Source organism: Drosophila innubila (assembly GCF_004354385.1).
Source record: "Drosophila innubila isolate TH190305 chromosome 2R unlocalized genomic scaffold, UK_Dinn_1.0 1_C_2R, whole genome shotgun sequence".
Lineage (NCBI taxonomy): Eukaryota > Metazoa > Arthropoda > Insecta > Diptera > Drosophilidae > Drosophila > Drosophila innubila.
The window spans coordinates 2,349,417-2,368,465 of NW_022995374.1; the positions used below are offsets into that span (position 1 = coordinate 2,349,417).

Genomic DNA, 19,049 nt, shown 5'->3' on the forward strand with positions numbered 1-19,049 from the left:
TTTTTTATTTAAAGTTTTAAATAACAGTAGGTCAACTGCTTTATATAAATTAAGATAAAAAATAGCTATTATACTAAAAACTTCATAGTTTTGATAGAATAATATTAATGTCTAGACTATTTGTTTAAAGAATGCTCTGATAACCAATATTTTAAAATCAAATAAAATAAATTTAAATAGAACTTGTTTATTGTATGATTGTATTTTTTGTAGTTTTCTGAAAGTTAAAGACATTTTTCGTATTTATGTTGAATGTAAAATATTTAGTAGTATAATTTTAAATACAATTAAAAAATATTTTTTTTAAGGTGTAACAATAGGGAACATAGGGAAGCTGAAAACTAAAGGAGGAGTCATAAGTACACGAATTTTGATGTGTGCTCGAAAGCATGAAAGCAAATTACGCACAAAATAATTGACATTAGCATATTTTATGCTTTATTCCTGCACATCCTGTTTTCTCCTGCTCCATGTCCTTTATCTGTGCTGCTGCTTGTCGCTAAATATCTGCTTCTTAAAAGCGTTTGCTAGCGACAGGCGTATGTTTCTTTATTTTTTCTGTTTTGATTGAGAATTTCATGTGGCTCACACATGGCGTATACGTGATATGGCATTGCGCGTCAGCAAGCGCCTTTTAAGCGGCCCAGTCACTTTGTCAACCATATTTGTGCCATAATAATAATAATATTATGTGTATAATAATACTTAATTTTTGATTTGAGCAAATCAATTGAATTCGAATTCTATTTACGTTCACATTTCATACAAGTGTTTATTTATTTAAGTCTGCAATTGATAAAGGGAAAATTAAGTGAGAAAAGGAAAGCAAGAGAGAGAGAGAGAAATGTGATTTGTTTCATTTTTTTTCATCTTTCAGTTTATCTACTCTCATAATGCTGCACAAGTGAAATGTGTGTAAACGATTCCTTTGGGCCATAAACACCACAAGCTCGACTCGCTGCGCCACTTAATCATTACAAATGAGGCACACACATTTACACCACACACACACACACACACACACACACACAGACAGCATTTATAGCTCGTTAGCAATTCCAAGTTGAGTCAAACGATTTGGCCAGAATTGAATAGAACAGCAGAGAACTGAAATGAACTGAAGCTAAATTCGTATGCTTATAATATTTTGAAGTCCTTTAGTGTTGTGGTTGTTGTTGCTTTTCACAGGCGTTAATTGCCACAATTTGAAACGATTTTGGCCCAGCAGCGTCTTAATAGTCACTTTGATTAGTGTTTGTCGATGGCCATAAAGAATACATATACAAATATGTAAAAAGAGGAAATTTATTTGTCTTAAACTGTGTGTGATATGAGTACTTAATGGCTTCCAGCTACTTTGCCAGCTTGGCCTTTAAAACTTGGTCAAGTGTTGTTGCTTGCAATGTGGCACATTTTATCAAAGTCAAGTTGCTGCTGTTATCTGCACGAAAATGTTTGCAGCTGAAGTTGATAAATGGATTTACTTTGATTTTATAGCTAAAAATCGATGCAATCGATGTCTTTACACAGCACAGTGGGGAAAAGAGCTGGAATAGCTGCTTTTAATTAATAATTAATAATTTTTTTGTAGGTAGCACAAATGTCGCCTTTATCCTGTTACTTTTATGCAAATTAGTTTGTTACTTAAATTGATTTTCCTAAAAAAATCAACAACTCTACTCTAATTTGATTTAGTATCATTTTTAAATAAATAAATTTTCTTTTCCATCTTAATCCATTTTTTTCATTATTTGTTCCTTTAATATTATATCAAAAACTTTAAGCAGTCATAACTAGGTCAAATCTTAACCGATTTCCTTGCTAAATGTAAAATTGGTCATTATTTCGTCTTAATTTAAATTCTGCATCAAAATTGGAAGACTCAATTTTTCGTTCTTCACTGTCAATTTTATTATACTATCCCTTTGACATTTTTTGACAAACTTCAAAATGTCATAACTTTGTGAAATCTTTACCAATTTCCTTCCGAAATGTCAATTTTATCATGATACGATCTCTCTTTTAATTCTGCATCAAAATTGGAAAATTAAATTTTTTTTCCTTCACCATCCATTTTTCCATACTTTTCCCTGGACATTTAAAAAGAAATATTTTGTGTACATCATAGAATTTGTTTAGTAGGTATATCATTTTTTTAGACATATAATTTTAAGGTTAATTTATGTAATTGTAAAAAGTTAAAATATTTGTGACTTTCAAAAGCTCATTGCTAAAAAGTATACATATTAAAATTCTAAAACAAATATGATGTATAAGATGCTTATAGTATTGCTCATCGAATAGATTAGAAATATAGACCTATTCGATATTGAAAATTTGTATTAAAAACGGTTTTTCTATAGTTTTCCCACTGTGCGAAGTCCTTGCCCCCCATTTGAATGTCAGAGTGCCTTGCCACGCCCACTCACGCTCACGCCTACACACGAAAAACCTGCTCTCTGTCTTTTTGTCTTTCTGCATTCTTATTTTTATTTTTTTTGATTTTCTCATTCCATTTTTCGATTTCATTTATTTTTTGTTGATGCGGTCAAAGACTTTGGCCACTGACTCATCAAAACTGCAGAAATACTAGAACAAATTCGAATGCTGCGGCAAAAGGCGCATTATCTATTTTTTTTTTTTTGTTTTTTTTTTTGGGTAAACCAAATTGCACTTTAAATTGAATGCTACAATGGAGCAGAAACTTGTTAGACAAGTGGAAAGTGGAAAATATAATCTATGATATAAAATCACGCGACAGTAAAATGCCAGACAAAGGCAAAAAAAAAAAAAAAATAGAAGGAACACAAAGGATAACTTGGCTAACTTGCAGCTCCTGTTTTTCCTGCCATTTTCAGCTGCCTTTCGAACTGGAAATTACATAAAGAAAATTCGCATAGCACTTAATTTTTGTGCACGTTTTGATTCTGATTATCTGCAATTTACAATTTGCATTTTTGTCTCAATTTGCTTAATTTTTTTTTACTTTTTGGTGACTCACATTTGCAGCTGGACATTTTCTTGATATTCTCCCTATCTCCTCCATTTTTGCTGCTTATCCTGGCGTACTTATGTTTGTCTGCATTTATATCTATTTTATTATATTTATTTTTTGCTTTGCTGGAAGCTTGTATTTATCATTTGCGCCTCATTAGCTTGTGTCTATGCTGCTTGTGGCATATTAAAGAGCATTATTTATACACGGATAGTCTTTGGGGGGTCATGAACTCTGCTCTACTTTCATTTAACATGTGTACAAATTTTGCTTAAATTTCTTATGAATAAATTAACATTTTTGGGTGCTCTAAACTAACAAGTGACCCAGAAATGTTTGCAAATTATGATTTGAATTTTAAAGTGACTTTTATGTCAAGCTCAATCGCATTTTTAAACTGTCTGCTATGATTTATTTAATTATTTATTAAACGTCAAATAAAGACAGGCATCAAGAGAGCTTAAAATAATAACACAAAAATGTTTTAAATAATAAATAACAAAAGGTATTTTTATTTAAAAATATGGTATTAAAATAATCAAAATATATTTAATAATCATATTTCGAATTTAGAACTAATACATGACGCAGTCTGAATTAAAAAAACAAATGTTGTATTGATAAATCGTTTGTATTAGGAAGTATAGAAGAAAAAAGTACATAATTGATTTAATAATTTTAGAATTTAAATTAAACAAAGAATTTAAATTATACATTTTATTAAATTTAGCTTAAAGCTGATGTAGTTCTTAAAAAAAAATATAAAAATAAATTTATATGATTTAATAAGTTAAGATTTAATAAGTTAAGAAAGTCGATTTCACTATACTTACTATATAAATTATGAAATTTAACAAAGAACATAAAATTATAGATTTCAGTAGTTAAACGAAAATTACAATTATAAACTTATTTAATTGAGCTTGAAGCTGCTGCACTTCTTAAAACTTAAAACTTAAAAACAGCTGAGCTTGAGTTCGAGTTTTATTAATTTTTTTGAAATTTATTGCTGATAAAAGAAAGTCGAAAATCGCAGTATTAGCGAATCACAGCGAATCACAGCAAAAAGCTATAAAAGTAAGTTTGTGTTCTATGCTGATTTTATGGCCATTGCGATGCTGCCATTCAAGAGGCAGCCATGGACACAAGGACACAAGGACACAGCGACACAGGGACACGCTGTGCAATTTGTGTTGCATACCTTCAGGCGCTCAGTTCAGTTCGTTCAGTTTGTACAGCTCATGAGCCGTTTTAATTGCTTAATTACGCCTGTAGTGCCTGCCACGCCCACCTCTCAAGTGGGCAATGCTCAACAGTTTTATGGAGAACTAACAACTGGCGTTTATGACTGCCCCACAAGCCGTTTCGTTTGAAGCCGCAATTGCCCTCAAGTGACTCGAGGCTTAACTTTAAGTTGAGACATTAATGCGAAACCTTTTCTCTATACTTTCTTGCAGCTTCTGCTTGTGGGAAGATTAACTGACTACGAGTACAACAACAACAATAACAACAATAACAAGAACCACAACCACCGATTCCGCTTGCGTCATGTGCTCAGCGTAGCAGGCAGTGGATGCCCCGCAATGTGGACCTATATGATGGCTGCCGCCCGCGGAGATCGGGTCAACACAATGATGTCGAACAGACGCCGCCCCGAAACCGAGTCCCCCAAATACGGCTACAAGTACGTCTTAAATCAATTGTGTTTTACTAATTTCTCAGATTTCTTTTGTAAAAAGAACTCAATTATCAGAGATGTTATTTTACACATCTGCAATATAAAGCTATCTTCAATTTTGTTTGAATATCAACAAAGCTATTATTCAACGCATATTTTATGTCTGTAATAAATAAATAAATAAATTTATTTTGAATTTTTTAAAATTCAATTTAAAAATTAATTAATATTATTAAGGCAGATAATTTCCTCAGGGTGTAAAAATTTGACTCGCACTTGTTTTGGGAAATAACCGTTAAAAATTAAATAAAAATAGCATGTTAGTTATTTCATTATTCGTAATCATTATGAGTTTTATTTTAAAAATATCTCTTTAATGATTATATAATGATTTTTACAATAATGATTATTTTTGATCAAAAAAAAATAAAACTCAAAAAATAATGATTAAAAATGATTTTTATTTTTTTTCGCTCAAAATAAAACTCAACAATAGTTTATGACTTCTTAAAATTCGTCCTTGAAGGACAAGTGATGTATCATATGAAAGGTATTAAGCCATAGATCAATAATATCTAATCATATTGGTGAAAAGTTTAACACAGAAGTCATAAACGATGGTTGATGCAGACATTGTACAAAACTAAAAAATTTGGTGTAATTTGGAGTAATTTTTTTCTACGTCCATTAGAAGTGAGTAATTTTTTTATGTATAAAAAAATAAAATAATCATTATTTACGGTCCCTGATTTATACTCAAAGTCACAAACAGAGGCTGTCACTAATTTATTCCAAATTTTCTGTACAAATCTCTTGAGATTTCTATGTTGAAGTACTTTTAAAAAATATGCAGATGGTCTACAATTTTAGCCATATTTTTATTTAAGATCTCAATAGTAAATAAATACTATATTCTTCTAAATGTCTTGTATGTCTTTTAATTTAAACGCTGTATTAAATTAAATTATAATCCTATCACTATAGCTTCACTCATAGAGTTTATTGACAATTAGATTAAACAATCAAACAGAATGTCGATATTTTTAAGATATCAAGGATTTTATTCCCCAGCTGCCATAATATTTCTTTTTTTCAAATTTTAATATTTAAAAATACAGTGCATAAATAATAAAAAAATAAAACTAAATAAATTTATTTGATATATTTTACAATTTAGTGTAATAAATTTATTTGTATTTTATTTATCAACGCTTGGAAATTTTCATTTACATTTGAAAGCTAACTACCGAAATATGCTTTTGGCTTGCTAGAGATTTGTAGAACATTATTGCATATTAATTTTGAATATCTAAATTTGTTTGTATTAATAAATAAATAAAGAAATCAATTTGGTATTCATTAAATTCAGCTAAAATCTGTTTTTTGTGTTTGATTTAGCCTTTCCCGTCCCATGTACCGCACCACGCGCTTTGCTGGCGCCGCTGCCTCGGCCCCGTTGCCCTTTGGGGGCAGCAGCTCCAGTTCCAGTTGCAACACAGCGGCTCAACAGTTGCCCATGCCACACGAGGAGCTGGAGATCAGCGGCGGCTTATATGCACCGTTCCAGCCAACGACTTCCATGAGTTCCACGGAGGGAGTTTGTCTTCCCCGCAAGCATTTAATTGCCAACCAGACGACGATGTTATCCGATCCGGAGGAGCATCAATTGCATTATCCACGCAGCTGGCAGCGTAGAAATCATCGCATAGAACTAGACGATGATGATGACGACTTTGATGATGATGATGATGATGATGTGCAGCAGCAGGCGGCAGCTAATGATCATGTTGATGATAATGATGAATGTAAAAACAGTCAGGAAGAGGCAATTGCTCCAGCTGAAAAGCAACAACAACAACAACCACGTGCCAACGATGTTAACTATCTGGAGAATGGCAGAAAACTGATACAAGTAGGTATCGATACCTTTTTTTCTTTAACATTTAACGCACATAAATCACACGGCGTATGCGTAATTTAATACGAGTCAGTAACAAGATAAATAGCTAAAGATATGCACATAAAATGCAGACACTTTTGCCAATTTGTTGCATAAATTGCATGAAATTAAATAATTCGTTTTGGCCTGGCCATAACTCGAGGCCGCCAGAGCCATTCAATTATGTGGGCTGTAATTAAGTAATTGCGCTAATTGATTGACGCCATCGACAATATAAAATGACAACAATAACAACAATGAAACAATGGCACAGCTTATGCTGCGGGCTCATATATACATATATATATATATATACATTTGTGTATATATATCTGCCACACATTTCGCACTTATTTATGCTTATTTCCACATTTCCTTCTTTGCCACAATGCCCCGTATGGCTGGATGCAAATGAACTTCGGACCTTCATAAACTTGACCTTGCCGTAAATCGCGTTTTAATTACTTCCTCTATTGTCACGTAGCCGACGCGTCGTCCGACGCTTCCATGCTCCAAGTTTTATGCTCACTGCTCCCATCCTCTCTTCTTCCCGTCTTCGCTTCTTCCCTTCTGCCCATCTGCCTTTTCTGCTGACTGCCATTTTTGTGCCCGCAGCAATTTTTATTAGCACGTGTCAAATTACTTCCAAAAAAATAAATAACCTGAGTGAAACAAAAAGTCGAAGATTTTATACTCTAAAATAAATTAATCATATATATACTTATTAATTATTTTGCTAAACTGGAAAGTTAAACAAGAGATTTTAAAATAATATTAATTTAATAAATGAAAATTTATAATAAATTTAAAAATTTTATTACTAACAATAACATTCAATAAAAAATCAACCAAAGAAAATCTTTTAAAAAAATTTTTATTGCCGTACAGTCAATTAATTAAAGAAATACCGCTAATTAAAAAAAAAAAACAACAATAATAGAAAATTCCTCTTTGTTTAAAAAAAAACATTTTTCATTTTCAAAATTTAAGCTTAACTTCAAACTTTAATTTTAGTTAACCTAAAAATTGAGTTTCATAAATGTAAACTAAAATATTATTAAACAATGCCAAACCAAATTAATTCTACATTAAATTTCTGCCAAATTAAAATTATTATTAAAAAATTACATATAACAAAATAGTTCTAAATTTTTCAGTATAAAATAAATTAGTAAAAAATTTGTTACTTTTCAATTTTATCTTTAAACCTCAACCAAAAAGCTCAAAATAAACTTACTAAATAAATTTTTTTTATACTAAGAAATTCTTTTTAGCTATACCAAAATACTAGCCTCCCAAATTTGGTGAAAAAAACTCCACTTAATCATCGAGAAAATACCAAATTTACTCTAAGTGTCCCTCACTTTATATATGTGTATAGTTTAATAATCTATTATATTTCTGAGAAGAAGTTTGATACGTTTTTGAAAGAACTTTCCGTGAAGGTGCCCATATCTGATGCAACCTTGTAATAATTACATTATTTTGGGCCTATTCTTCTTGATAATAATAAAATGAAAAAAAAGAAGTAAAAAGTAAAGTATAGATACAAAAGTCTGTTTAGAACTTAATTTGACCCTCGAGCTATAAATAAGTAAGTGAAGGAAGGACACTCGCCAGCTGCTGTTTGTTGGTCATGTAGAGGGTGCGAGGGGCGATTTAGAGGGTATAGCAGACTTGTAAGTAACTTGGCCGACAACCAATTTAATAGATAAGAGCATTGAGCCAAAGAGTCGAGTCCCAAGTCCAAAGTGAAGTGAAAGTGAAGGAAAAGCAACCACAGAAACAGACACAGACACAGACACAGACACAGACATAGAAACTGAAACATTTTCAATGCCATTTCATAAATGTCAGAAGAGGAGACGAAAACGCAATGAAATAAATACAAATGGAAAACGCTCAGTTCCCAGTTACCCTCACCTTCCCCCACAGTCACTCAACTGACCCTCTTTCCCCTCCATCTACACCCTTCCCGTATTTTGTTGGCCCGCATAACGAAGTCCAAATATTGGCCGGGTTGTTGTAATGCTTTTGAGGTGTGTTGTCTGTTTGTTGGCCATCAAAACCGCAACAGAGCCAAACCGCAGGCAACAATAGAACCTCCCCATCACGTATAGATATAAACATAACTACACTGTTAAAAAGAAATCGGTTGTGCGGGTTAATATTTGTGAAATAACATTCGGAGTTCTATATAATATTGAAATGACTAACTTAAAAAATTATTGCAAAAAACCTATAAATATAAATAGTTTTAAAAATATATTATTAAATAAAATTTGTAACATTTTTAATTTTATTCTATTATTTATTCTTAAATAAAATTTGTAATATTTCCAATGTTAATAACATTTGTTTAAAATCTTTCATTTTAAATAATGTTTTAATTTTTTTTTTAACCCAAAGATATTTAAATATTCATAAAATATTTTGTAAGTAACATACGTTGTTTCATATAATTTTTTTTATTATTTAACTCAAAATTAATTAAAATTAAAGAGTTGTTTGGTAATATTATATTTGGTGAAAATATTGAAGTCATATATAATTTTCAAACTCAATTTGAATCATATTTATTTTTTATATTAGCAACAGTTTTTAAAATTTTATTCAAAATAAATCTTTTTCATATAAATATAAATTTTAAATCTATTTTTTTTAACTTAACACAAACGATTATTATAGTTATTTAAATATTCAACATTTTTAAGTCAAGATTAGATATTAATGTGTAATTTGTGATATTTGCATATATATTTAAATTTGATCTTTGTGTATAACTTTGTATCTTATTTATAGTTTACTTATTAAAGTGCTTGTAGATAACTTAAAGTTCTCAAGACTTTGACAAAGAAAAAAAGAGGAAAACGAGAGTGAAAGAGATAGAGTATGAGAGAGTTGAACAGTCGTCAAGTTGGTCAAGTTCTGTTGGCCATTAAACCGATTAATGAGCCCTATTTGCCTGCCATACCTTTGGCTTTTAGCTATTTGTTGGCCTTTCGATATTGGCATTCGGCTGTCTGTTTTGCTTATTGTTTCTGTGCAATTTGAGCTGCCAGCAGGACACTCGAGCAAACAAACAAATAAAGGACTCATCGACAGGACACTTCGGGGTTCTATTTTTTGTGCGCTCAGTCAATTTTCTACAAATTTCAGTTGTGCAAAAAACGCGTTCGCCAACGGCAGCAAAAAATAAATAAGCTAAAATAAGGAGTTTTTTGTTAAAAAAGGAAGTAACTTTTAAAGGAACTCGCCGTGTTTAACTCAATCAAAAATCGTCGGTAAACAAAGCTAACTGGGCCTAAAGATTAAGCCAACACCAGAGATAACAAAACAAGAGCAAAACAACGAATGTCAGGAACTGGATTTCAATTTGATGAGGGTTCATTTTAGAATAACACATAGGACACTAGTTTGGTTTAGTTTTGGGTTTGTTTTCGGGTTGAAACTAGACAGGGTATTAAAATAAGCAATGTCTGTTGTTGTTTATCTGTTGTCGTTAAGCGTTTTGTTGTTTTATGGTCATCGTCATCCAATCTGCGCCACATTTGCATAATTTCCCACGTCGCGACTTTCAGTGGTTTTAGCCAAACAAATTCTCAATACCACAATCATCACAAATAATGTGGAAATAACAACGAATTGTTGCTGATAAAAACACTGTGATATCAATAACAAATAAATAACATTTAGCTTGAATTTCACACAAAAATGCAAGTGCTACAAATGGCCAAAACAAAAATAAAAAACAAGGCTAAAAGTGCTTATCACAATCACACAACAACAGCTGTGAATTATATCAAAATGGGGTTAGTACTCGGAGTGGTTTTCGAGTGCTAATTAGACCAACAAACCAGCATTTTAATGAGTGTGGTTTGAAACAGTGGAAACAAACTTGCCAACAGCACTGTGACGAGGCTTTAAATTAAAGCTATTTAACTTTGCTGTTGTTCTCCATTTAAGTTCTTTGAGTAATAATGCTGACTGACAACTTGTTAGAGCGCGTAAACAGTAGTTGAAATTTCAGCTTTTAGACAATTTTTACTACAGTTCAAGCTTTAAGGAGCTTACAAAGCTTTTACCGATTTAATAGTCTTTAATTTAATAAAGCTGATTTAATATTTATAAATGAAGCTTTTACCAATTAGCAATAGTTTCATTTTAAAGCTTTCACGTGCTTTCGAAGCTTGCTTAAAACAAAACTAGTCAAATGTAAATATTTTATGTATAATACAATAAGCTTTAAGTCAAGTTCAAAGCTGTAATGTGCTTACGAAACTGAGGTAGCTACAGTAAATTATGCTGTTATTCCAGTTTAAAGCTTTAATGTGCTTTCGAAGCTTTTGTAATTGTTGTGGAACATGCTTTAAAAGAGCTTATCAAATGAACATTTTTTAAAATTTACAGTACTGTCTTTCTGAAAATTTAATTGCTATTAATAAAATAGCTTTGTTTATATTTCTTAAGCAAATCAAAATCTAAAGCTTAGAAGCTTTTTTACTCAGCTTTCTGTAAACATTAAATAAACTATGACTTAAATTTAAAGATTTAATGTGCTAAACCTAAGTACAATTTTTTTCATTATCTTTTAAGCTTTAATGTGCTTTGAACCAAGGTCAAACTGTCTATGCCTTAAATAAGACACTAAAATTAAACACTTAACTCACTTTCAAACAACTTTGCTGACATTTTAACTTCTTTAGAGTTTTAAGAATTTTTTTAAATAATAAAATGAAATCTTAAACTGCAGCTTCCTTTTCTTAGGAACTTTCTAGGCTCACCGGAAATTAGGAAATTACATGACAAGACAGGTCAATTCAAGTATCGGTTTAATACTGAATACAACAATCATTGCAGGGGGATATGAACCTCTATTACAGAGTGTACTTTAACACATAAAAGAACTAGTAAATCTTTCCGTTTAGCACTTGACTTTCAATCTTTTGGGTTTGTTCATGTCTACAACGGAAATAACAGATACAAATAGATTTACACACACTCAGTTTCTATTATGTTTTGCTCTTTTGGCTAAAGTCAATTTCCATTCAACGTTTAAGACTCCAATCAGTGCCACGTGCTTTGTTGGCCTTCTCATATTTATTTTTTTGGGCTCACAGCTTGCCAGGCATTTCAATTTCTGACCCATTGGTCATTTCTTAAAAGACCTTTGATAGGGTGGGGTGTGTAGAGAGAGACTTTAGAGTCGCTTAAAGTAATTTTATTTGAGCATAAAGCACACGCATGCCATTAAATTCAAAAGCGGCGCTTGATTTGCTTAGCATAATGCCCCACAAACCACCCCTCGCAAACCACGCTCCCCTCTGTCATCCACCAATTGCCACCTGTGTCAACACCTAACGGACGCCGGGCAATTATGGAAATTTATTGTGCACCTCACGCCGCAACGCACTGAATGCCAATCAGGCAAACTGGCCGAGTGTCAGTGGCAGTGATAATACTAGAGAGAGACAGAGACAGAAAGAGCGAGACAGAGAGAAAGAGAGGGGAAGGTGTGTTGGAAGGGAGGTAAGCGGTTGCCAGGGAAGTTTTCGATTTCATTTTCAAGTACAAGAGCTGCGAATCCGAATCAGTTTAATATACCCATTGCTTTAAGGGTAATAGAGTAGATTGTATTTATTGCAAATTATTGACAGATACTATAAATTATAAACAGTTGTTTAACTTCTTGTAATATAAGTATTAAGTATACGCATTAAATTTTTAATTTTCTGATTTAATTTGTTTTCTTTATTTTTTTTTTAGTTATTTTTAACTTATAAGTAGCAGATAAAATTAATTATTTTTAACTGAAAAATGAAAATAAAATTGTAAATAAACAATTAAAATCAAAGTTTAAAATATAAATTAAAATGTAAAAAGTTTTTATGGTTTTTGCTTTTTCTCATATTTTTTCCACGTGATTCTGAGTTATTTGTTAATTTTTGATAGCGAAAGCTACGTTACCTCCACAAATTTTAGGACAGCATATTCTCTGCTGTCATAAACATTTTCTTTTATCATTATCTATACAGACACCTTAATCGTATCAAGATCGTACAAAACTAACGCTGGTTACGGCTGTTTTAAGTTGTAATCAGCCAAAATATATGCAACAAGTTGTTTACTAAAAACTTATTAAATGCTTTAATTGATTACCGGGTATCTCTTAGTCGGCTAAGCGACTAAAGCATTTTTACAAGTTTTTTTTTTGGGCTGCAACCTTGCAAAATAATAAACCGTTGCTGCCGTGCAATTGCCAACGATGAGCTCATCATCATCATCATTATCATCATAAACATCATCATCATTTGAACAACATGTTTATTAACATTGCTGGTTATCCATCAACAGCAACAATTGCAACTGGTTGCAAGTTGCCTGTCAATGCAATTAATTAATATGCAACATATCGCACGCACAAGTGTTTAGTTATCGATAACAGCGAGCTATCGCTCAGTTGTCTCTCTCAAGGCAGCTTTCAGCTTAATTAATTAAACGTTCGCCGCAAGAACAATTAAAAAGCGTTTACAGAACGCGAGTTCTGGCGAGTTCAACGGAAAGTGTCATCAATCTTGTCAAATTGCCATCAATGACCAAAGAATCCACTCCACACCCACAACAATAGCGACAACAACAATTACAAGCACAACAACAATTACAACAACTATACGCCTTTTGTCCTCTGGCTGCTGACAATGAAGGACCAAAGTCACTTGAGACTTTGCAGGTTAATTAATTAAACGACGACGACGACGACGACGACAACATGCAAATTAAGAAAATTGCAAAATACAGCAACAACAATGGCCATAAAACAACATTTTGAATTGACAACAGCAGCAGCAATAACAACAGCAACAACGACAGCAGCAACATTTAGCTACATATGGTCATTGTGTATACGCACAGTGTTGCCAGCAATTCAAGGGCTAAAATAGCTAATTTTCAATAAAAGTAGCTAAAAATCGTTAAAAAAAAAGATTAAATGTGCTTACAAAATTTGTAATATATTTATTTTAACATCTTGTACAAAGCTAATAATTAAGAAAATGCAGTTTAAAAGAATATCAACAACATTATCGATAGAACACTCTTGTTTGATTCAGAAATCTTTTTAAAAAATATTTTGTGCAACCTTTACTATAAAAAACAAATCTGAAGTCGAATTTCATCAATATCTGCTTAAGCTCCTAATATTAATTTACTAACATTTACAGACAATACTTAAAACGAATGAAAATAAAATTTAAATTGAAAAATGTCACTTAAATAAAATTTAAATTCAGATAAAATTTATATTAAATTCCAAAAAATCTCTCAGACAAGATTGGGCCTAAAAATTATAATATTCCCATGCCATATAATTTTACAGATTTTTAGATTTCCAGTTACTTTTTTTAATCTAAAATCTCTGCACAAATTCCGCAACAAAAATTTTCTTCAATAACAATATTCCGATATTTAATTTATGTTTATTTACAATATAAAATTTTCAAGGCATATTAATGTTATCAGAAAATAAAACAAAAGTAGTCAAATTAATTTTTAAAAATAGTATTCTAGGGAAACAATTTTGTTAAAATTTTGTTTGCCTTTGAAAATTACATAATAGCTAATTCTAGCTATAAATTCTCTAAAATGGCAACACTGCTGTCGTGTCCAGTTCGTGACTTCGACGTCGATGCTGCTGCTGCTGTCGCTGCTGCAGTCGCTGCTGGCGTCTCTGCCGGCGACACCTTCAATGGCAATTGCAAAAAGCGCGCAATGAATTTTCAGTGTTAACGGGCAACTCGACGTCGACGCGCATGCGCAGCTGCAAAGCTAACGGTTATCAACAACAACATTGTCATTATATTGTAGGTGCAATTAAAGTAGACTGAGAGAGACAGAAATAGAGAGAGAGTGAGACACACAACAATACGTTGCTCTTTTGCATGCGACATTTCAAAGTCAAAGCCATGGTGCAATCTTTGGATATAGCAGCCATAGCGGGACAACAACAACAACAACAACAGCAAAATGATACGGTAAAGCATATAAATAAATAACAAATAATATGACAAGTGTGTGTGTGTGTCTGTGTGTGTTTGTGTGTGTGTGACCTTCATCAAACTTGACTTTGGGCGCAGCAGGAAAATATTGCATTGCATTAACATTAGCATTATTCTTAAAGGGCCACAATAATGCGTCACATTGAGTCAAGTTCATAACAACTGTCACACACATAGATACACACACACACACAGTTACATAGATGGCTTAATGGATTAACCGCTGGCAGCGAGTGATACGCGTTTATTGGACTGTCAAGCACACACGCCCCTAATCTCAGGATGTGCACACTGAGACCGCGGAAAAAGCATCACGTGTGTGTCTGTGCGTGTGTGTGTGTGTGTGTGTGCTTGTGTTAACCATAAGCTTACTACAGATACATATATATTTATATATCAACATATACATGTGTTTGTGTATCTATGTTGTGTAGTGCATTGAATCTCCGAGAACAAACGCTGAAACTTACTTGCCACAAAGTTAAATGTTCGCTCCTTTTAACCCCACAGTGCACAGTGTGAAGCAAGCACAGATTCTGTAGATATTGAATCAGATTAAATTCGTTTGCAAGAACCGAAAACTGAATCTGGTATGGTTGAATTGTAAAGTGGCTACATCCAAGATCTGACCAACTTCAAACAGTCATAACTTCATTAAAAATTATCCGATTTTCAAGCGGAATGTCATTTTGACCTCTAAATTGATCCTGCATTTAAATTTTTATCATCTAGAAAATTTGATATTTTTTCGATTCTAAGCCATCTATCATCCGATTTTGCATACTTACCCCTTGACATTTTTTCAAAAACTTTGATCGTTCATAACTTTATCAAAAATTAACCGATTTTCAAGCGGAATGTCATTTTGATCATGATTTGGCCTCTTAATTGATCCTGCATTTAAATTTTTATCATCTAGAAAATTTGATATTTTTCGACTCTAAGCCATTTATTATTCAATTTTCCATACTTACCCCTTGACATTTTTTCAAAATCTTTGATCTCTCATAACTTCAATAAAACTTAACCGATTTTCAAGCAGAATGCCATTTTGATCATGATTTGGCCTCCAAATTGATTCTGCATTTAAATTTTAAGCAGCTAGAAAATTTGGTATTTTTTCGATTCTAAGCCATCTATCATCCGATTTTCCATACTTACCCCTTGACACTTTTTCAAAAAGTTTGATCGTTCATAACTTCATCAAAAATTAACCGATTTTCAAGCGGAATGTCATTTTGATCATGATTTGGCCTCTAAATTGACTCTGCATTTAAATTTTTATCATCTAGAAAATTTGATATTTTTCGACTCTAAGCCATTTATTATTCATTTTTCCATACTTACCCCTTGACATTTTTTCAAAATCTTTGATCGTTCATAACTTCATTAAAACTTAACCGATTTTCAAGCGGAATGTCATTTTGATCATGATTTGGCCTCTAAATTGACTCTGCATTTAAATTTTTATCATCTAGAAAATTTGATATTTTTCGACTCTAAGCCATTTATTATTCATTTTTCCATACTTACCCCTTGACATTTTTTCAAAAACTTTGATCTCTCATAACTTCATCAAAACTTAACCGATTTTCAAGCGGAATGTCATTTTGATCATGATTTGGCCTCTATATTGATTCTGCTTTTGAATTTAAATTAATTTCGCTAAGAAAATTTTTGCCTTCTGGGTCCAGATATTGGTTTCAATGCTTATTTTAAACATTCAAAATTTTAAATCTCATGGTTTTACCCTAAATTAACTCCTTTATTGTAATAAGTATAAAATTGGACAAAATTTTGCCTTTAAAGTGGCAAGATCCAAGGTCTGACCAACTTTAAACGGTCGTATCTTTATTAAAACTGCTCCTATTAGTTTTCTCCCCTATTATAAAAGTATTTTTATTACAAGATATTTTAAGCTAGACAAATACAATGTAAACCACTGTGCACCTACTATAGTTTCCCTTACAACTCATCATCACACTCCAAGTCGCCTCACTGCAGCTGCAGACTTACACACAGACTCGTAACAAACTTAATCGGCAAACTCGCAGAATGCTGACCAAGTTTTAATGCGGTTACGTTCTGAGCAGAGACAGTGCTCACTGTACAGTATACAGTGGCAGGAGGACCATTAAAACGATTCAATTAGAGCGCGTGCCACATTTGTGTGGCACATTTCAAATGGAGTTGCTTCAACTTGATTCAGGACTTTCTTTAACTTTTGTCTTTTCTTTTTTTTATCCTTGCAGGAGCCCAATAAAAGGAGCAAACCTTCGGCATTGAGTAGAACTCTTCAGGCATTGCGACAACGTCTGACGAAACGGAATCGGGCCAAGCCACCCGATTGGTTCCTCGAGAAGTTCTCCAACACGACCAACACGGATAAGATTGGCAAATCTCCTGGCATGGATGATGCGGCATTATCAAGCGAAATACGTGGCACAAGCGTCCTTTGCAACCGTCTCTCCGTTGACCCAACACTGCAATCCCATTACAGGGTAGGTACACTCAAAGAAACAAATTGTATTTATTACTGAATAGCAGAAATTTAACTTTGTTTTGCTTTCTACGGTTTTCCGTTTTATTTAGAAAAATTTCTTAAAAGTCCAGACTTTTTCTGCTCTAAAATTTCATTAAGTGTTATACTCTATCCACAAAAATTTTGTATAACAGTTACAAAAATGTACTATAACAACTTCGAAAAAAATGGAAAATAATTTGCCAACTGATGGTTATTATTTTTTAAAAGTATAAAATCTTTTTTTAACTTTCAAGTTTTTTTTTTGTTGTAAACAAATTTTTTAAATTTATAACCGGTTTGACAGATACATCAAAAAAATAATTTTAATGTTGTTTCTCTTATAATTTATAAACCCAACTAAATCTGGTTAATTTCATCTAAACATTAAGGAAAGACTACAACGCAACTATTACAAAAATACGACTTTTTCATATTTTCTGAACTAAAATTTCTGAAGCTAAGCTTTGTCTCCCTTTTTTTTTAAATCAAAAAATTATTTCTTATAATTAAACATTCTATCTACATCTAATTTTTTTTTTTTTTAAACAAAGAATTATTTCTCAAATGAGAGTAATTTTTTTTCCGAGTGTTTGGATTATTGCCTTGGCTAATATTTATTATTTTCACAACAGTGGCTTGCTGTGGTATCTTTGGCGGTGCTTTACAACATCATCTTCGTGGTGGGTCGCTCTGTTTTCTGGGAGATTAACAAGAATGCTCCCGCTGTTTGGTATACCCTGGATTATCTATGCGATTTCATTTATCTGCTGGATACGCTGGTGCACATGCATGAGGGTAAGTTGCAACACAGTGACAACTGTACAGGTGCGAGCGAGAGAGAAGGAGAGTGAAAAAGAGAGAGAGAGAACGTTACTTATGCAAATGAGATTCAAGACTTTTGGCCTAACTAAGCTGCCACAGACAATGGCAAAGCTATTTGCTCTATATAATAAGCATGCCACAGTGCCACATATGTGTGTGAGGGTGTGTGTTAGTGTGTGTGTTAGTGTGTGTGTGTGTTTCTGAGTTGCCAAATGCAGGGATAAGCCAGCCTTGACATTTGAGAAGGCAAGCATAAACGCTTTGAAATACTCTTGATTACAGCGTATCTGCTTGGTAGTAAAAATTAACTAAGACAGCAGAGGGCAACAAAATAGAGAAATTAATTGTAGATTATAAAATATGAAGAGAAAAGTATTTATAAAAATATTTAAACTCAATAAATTTATACAAGACATAATTTTGATAGAAATAATCCTTTTTCTTAATCAAAGAAAACTAATCAAACTAATAAGCAAAATAAAATAGCTTCAATAATAATATTTAAATTCAATAAATAATAACACAAAACTAATTTCTTTATTTCAATATATTATAGATATTTATTTATCAATTTCCCTTACATATCCGATCAGTAATGACATTCCTTAATGCTCTTGTTGAGGACAAGATAATAGAGGTTAAGAATATTGAGCAATATTAAAAGTTTTGCTTAAACTTAATAAATAACAAAATAAGAAGAGATAATTTTACTTGCAAAATTATCATTTTAAATCAAAGACAATAAATCGCTTAAAAACAGATTTTATTTAATTTTTTGTATATTAAATTTATCTCTAAATATAAAATTCCTTAAGATAACTGAGTGCACGAGTTTCCTTTTTTTGTTAAGTGATTTTATAAAATATTCATCTCATTTTAGAAAAAATCGTTTTTACTTTCAAACTTATTATCAAGAATTGTTCCCAGAAATTAAATGAAAGTAATTAATTTATTAATAATTTATTGCACTCAGCTGGCTCTAAATATAGCTGGAATATCGCTGTAATCTGCAATAATCTGTAATACCTAGTATGAAT

General features: G+C 32.0%; 1 protein-coding gene across 1 annotated transcript in view; it reads left to right on the forward strand.

The window, feature by feature from the left end:
- Positions 1 to 19,049, forward strand: part of LOC117783897 (cyclic nucleotide-gated cation channel subunit A) — a 29,113-nt gene that overhangs the window by 1,448 nt on the left and 8,616 nt on the right. The window contains exons 2-5 of the mRNA XM_034621463.1: positions 4,453 to 4,679; positions 6,072 to 6,585; positions 16,919 to 17,167; positions 17,823 to 17,985. Of these exons, the coding sequence (XP_034477354.1) occupies positions 4,579 to 4,679; positions 6,072 to 6,585; positions 16,919 to 17,167; positions 17,823 to 17,985 (1,027 nt within the window). The 5' untranslated portion in view covers positions 4,453 to 4,578. The remainder of the gene's footprint in view (positions 1 to 4,452; positions 4,680 to 6,071; positions 6,586 to 16,918; positions 17,168 to 17,822; positions 17,986 to 19,049) is intronic.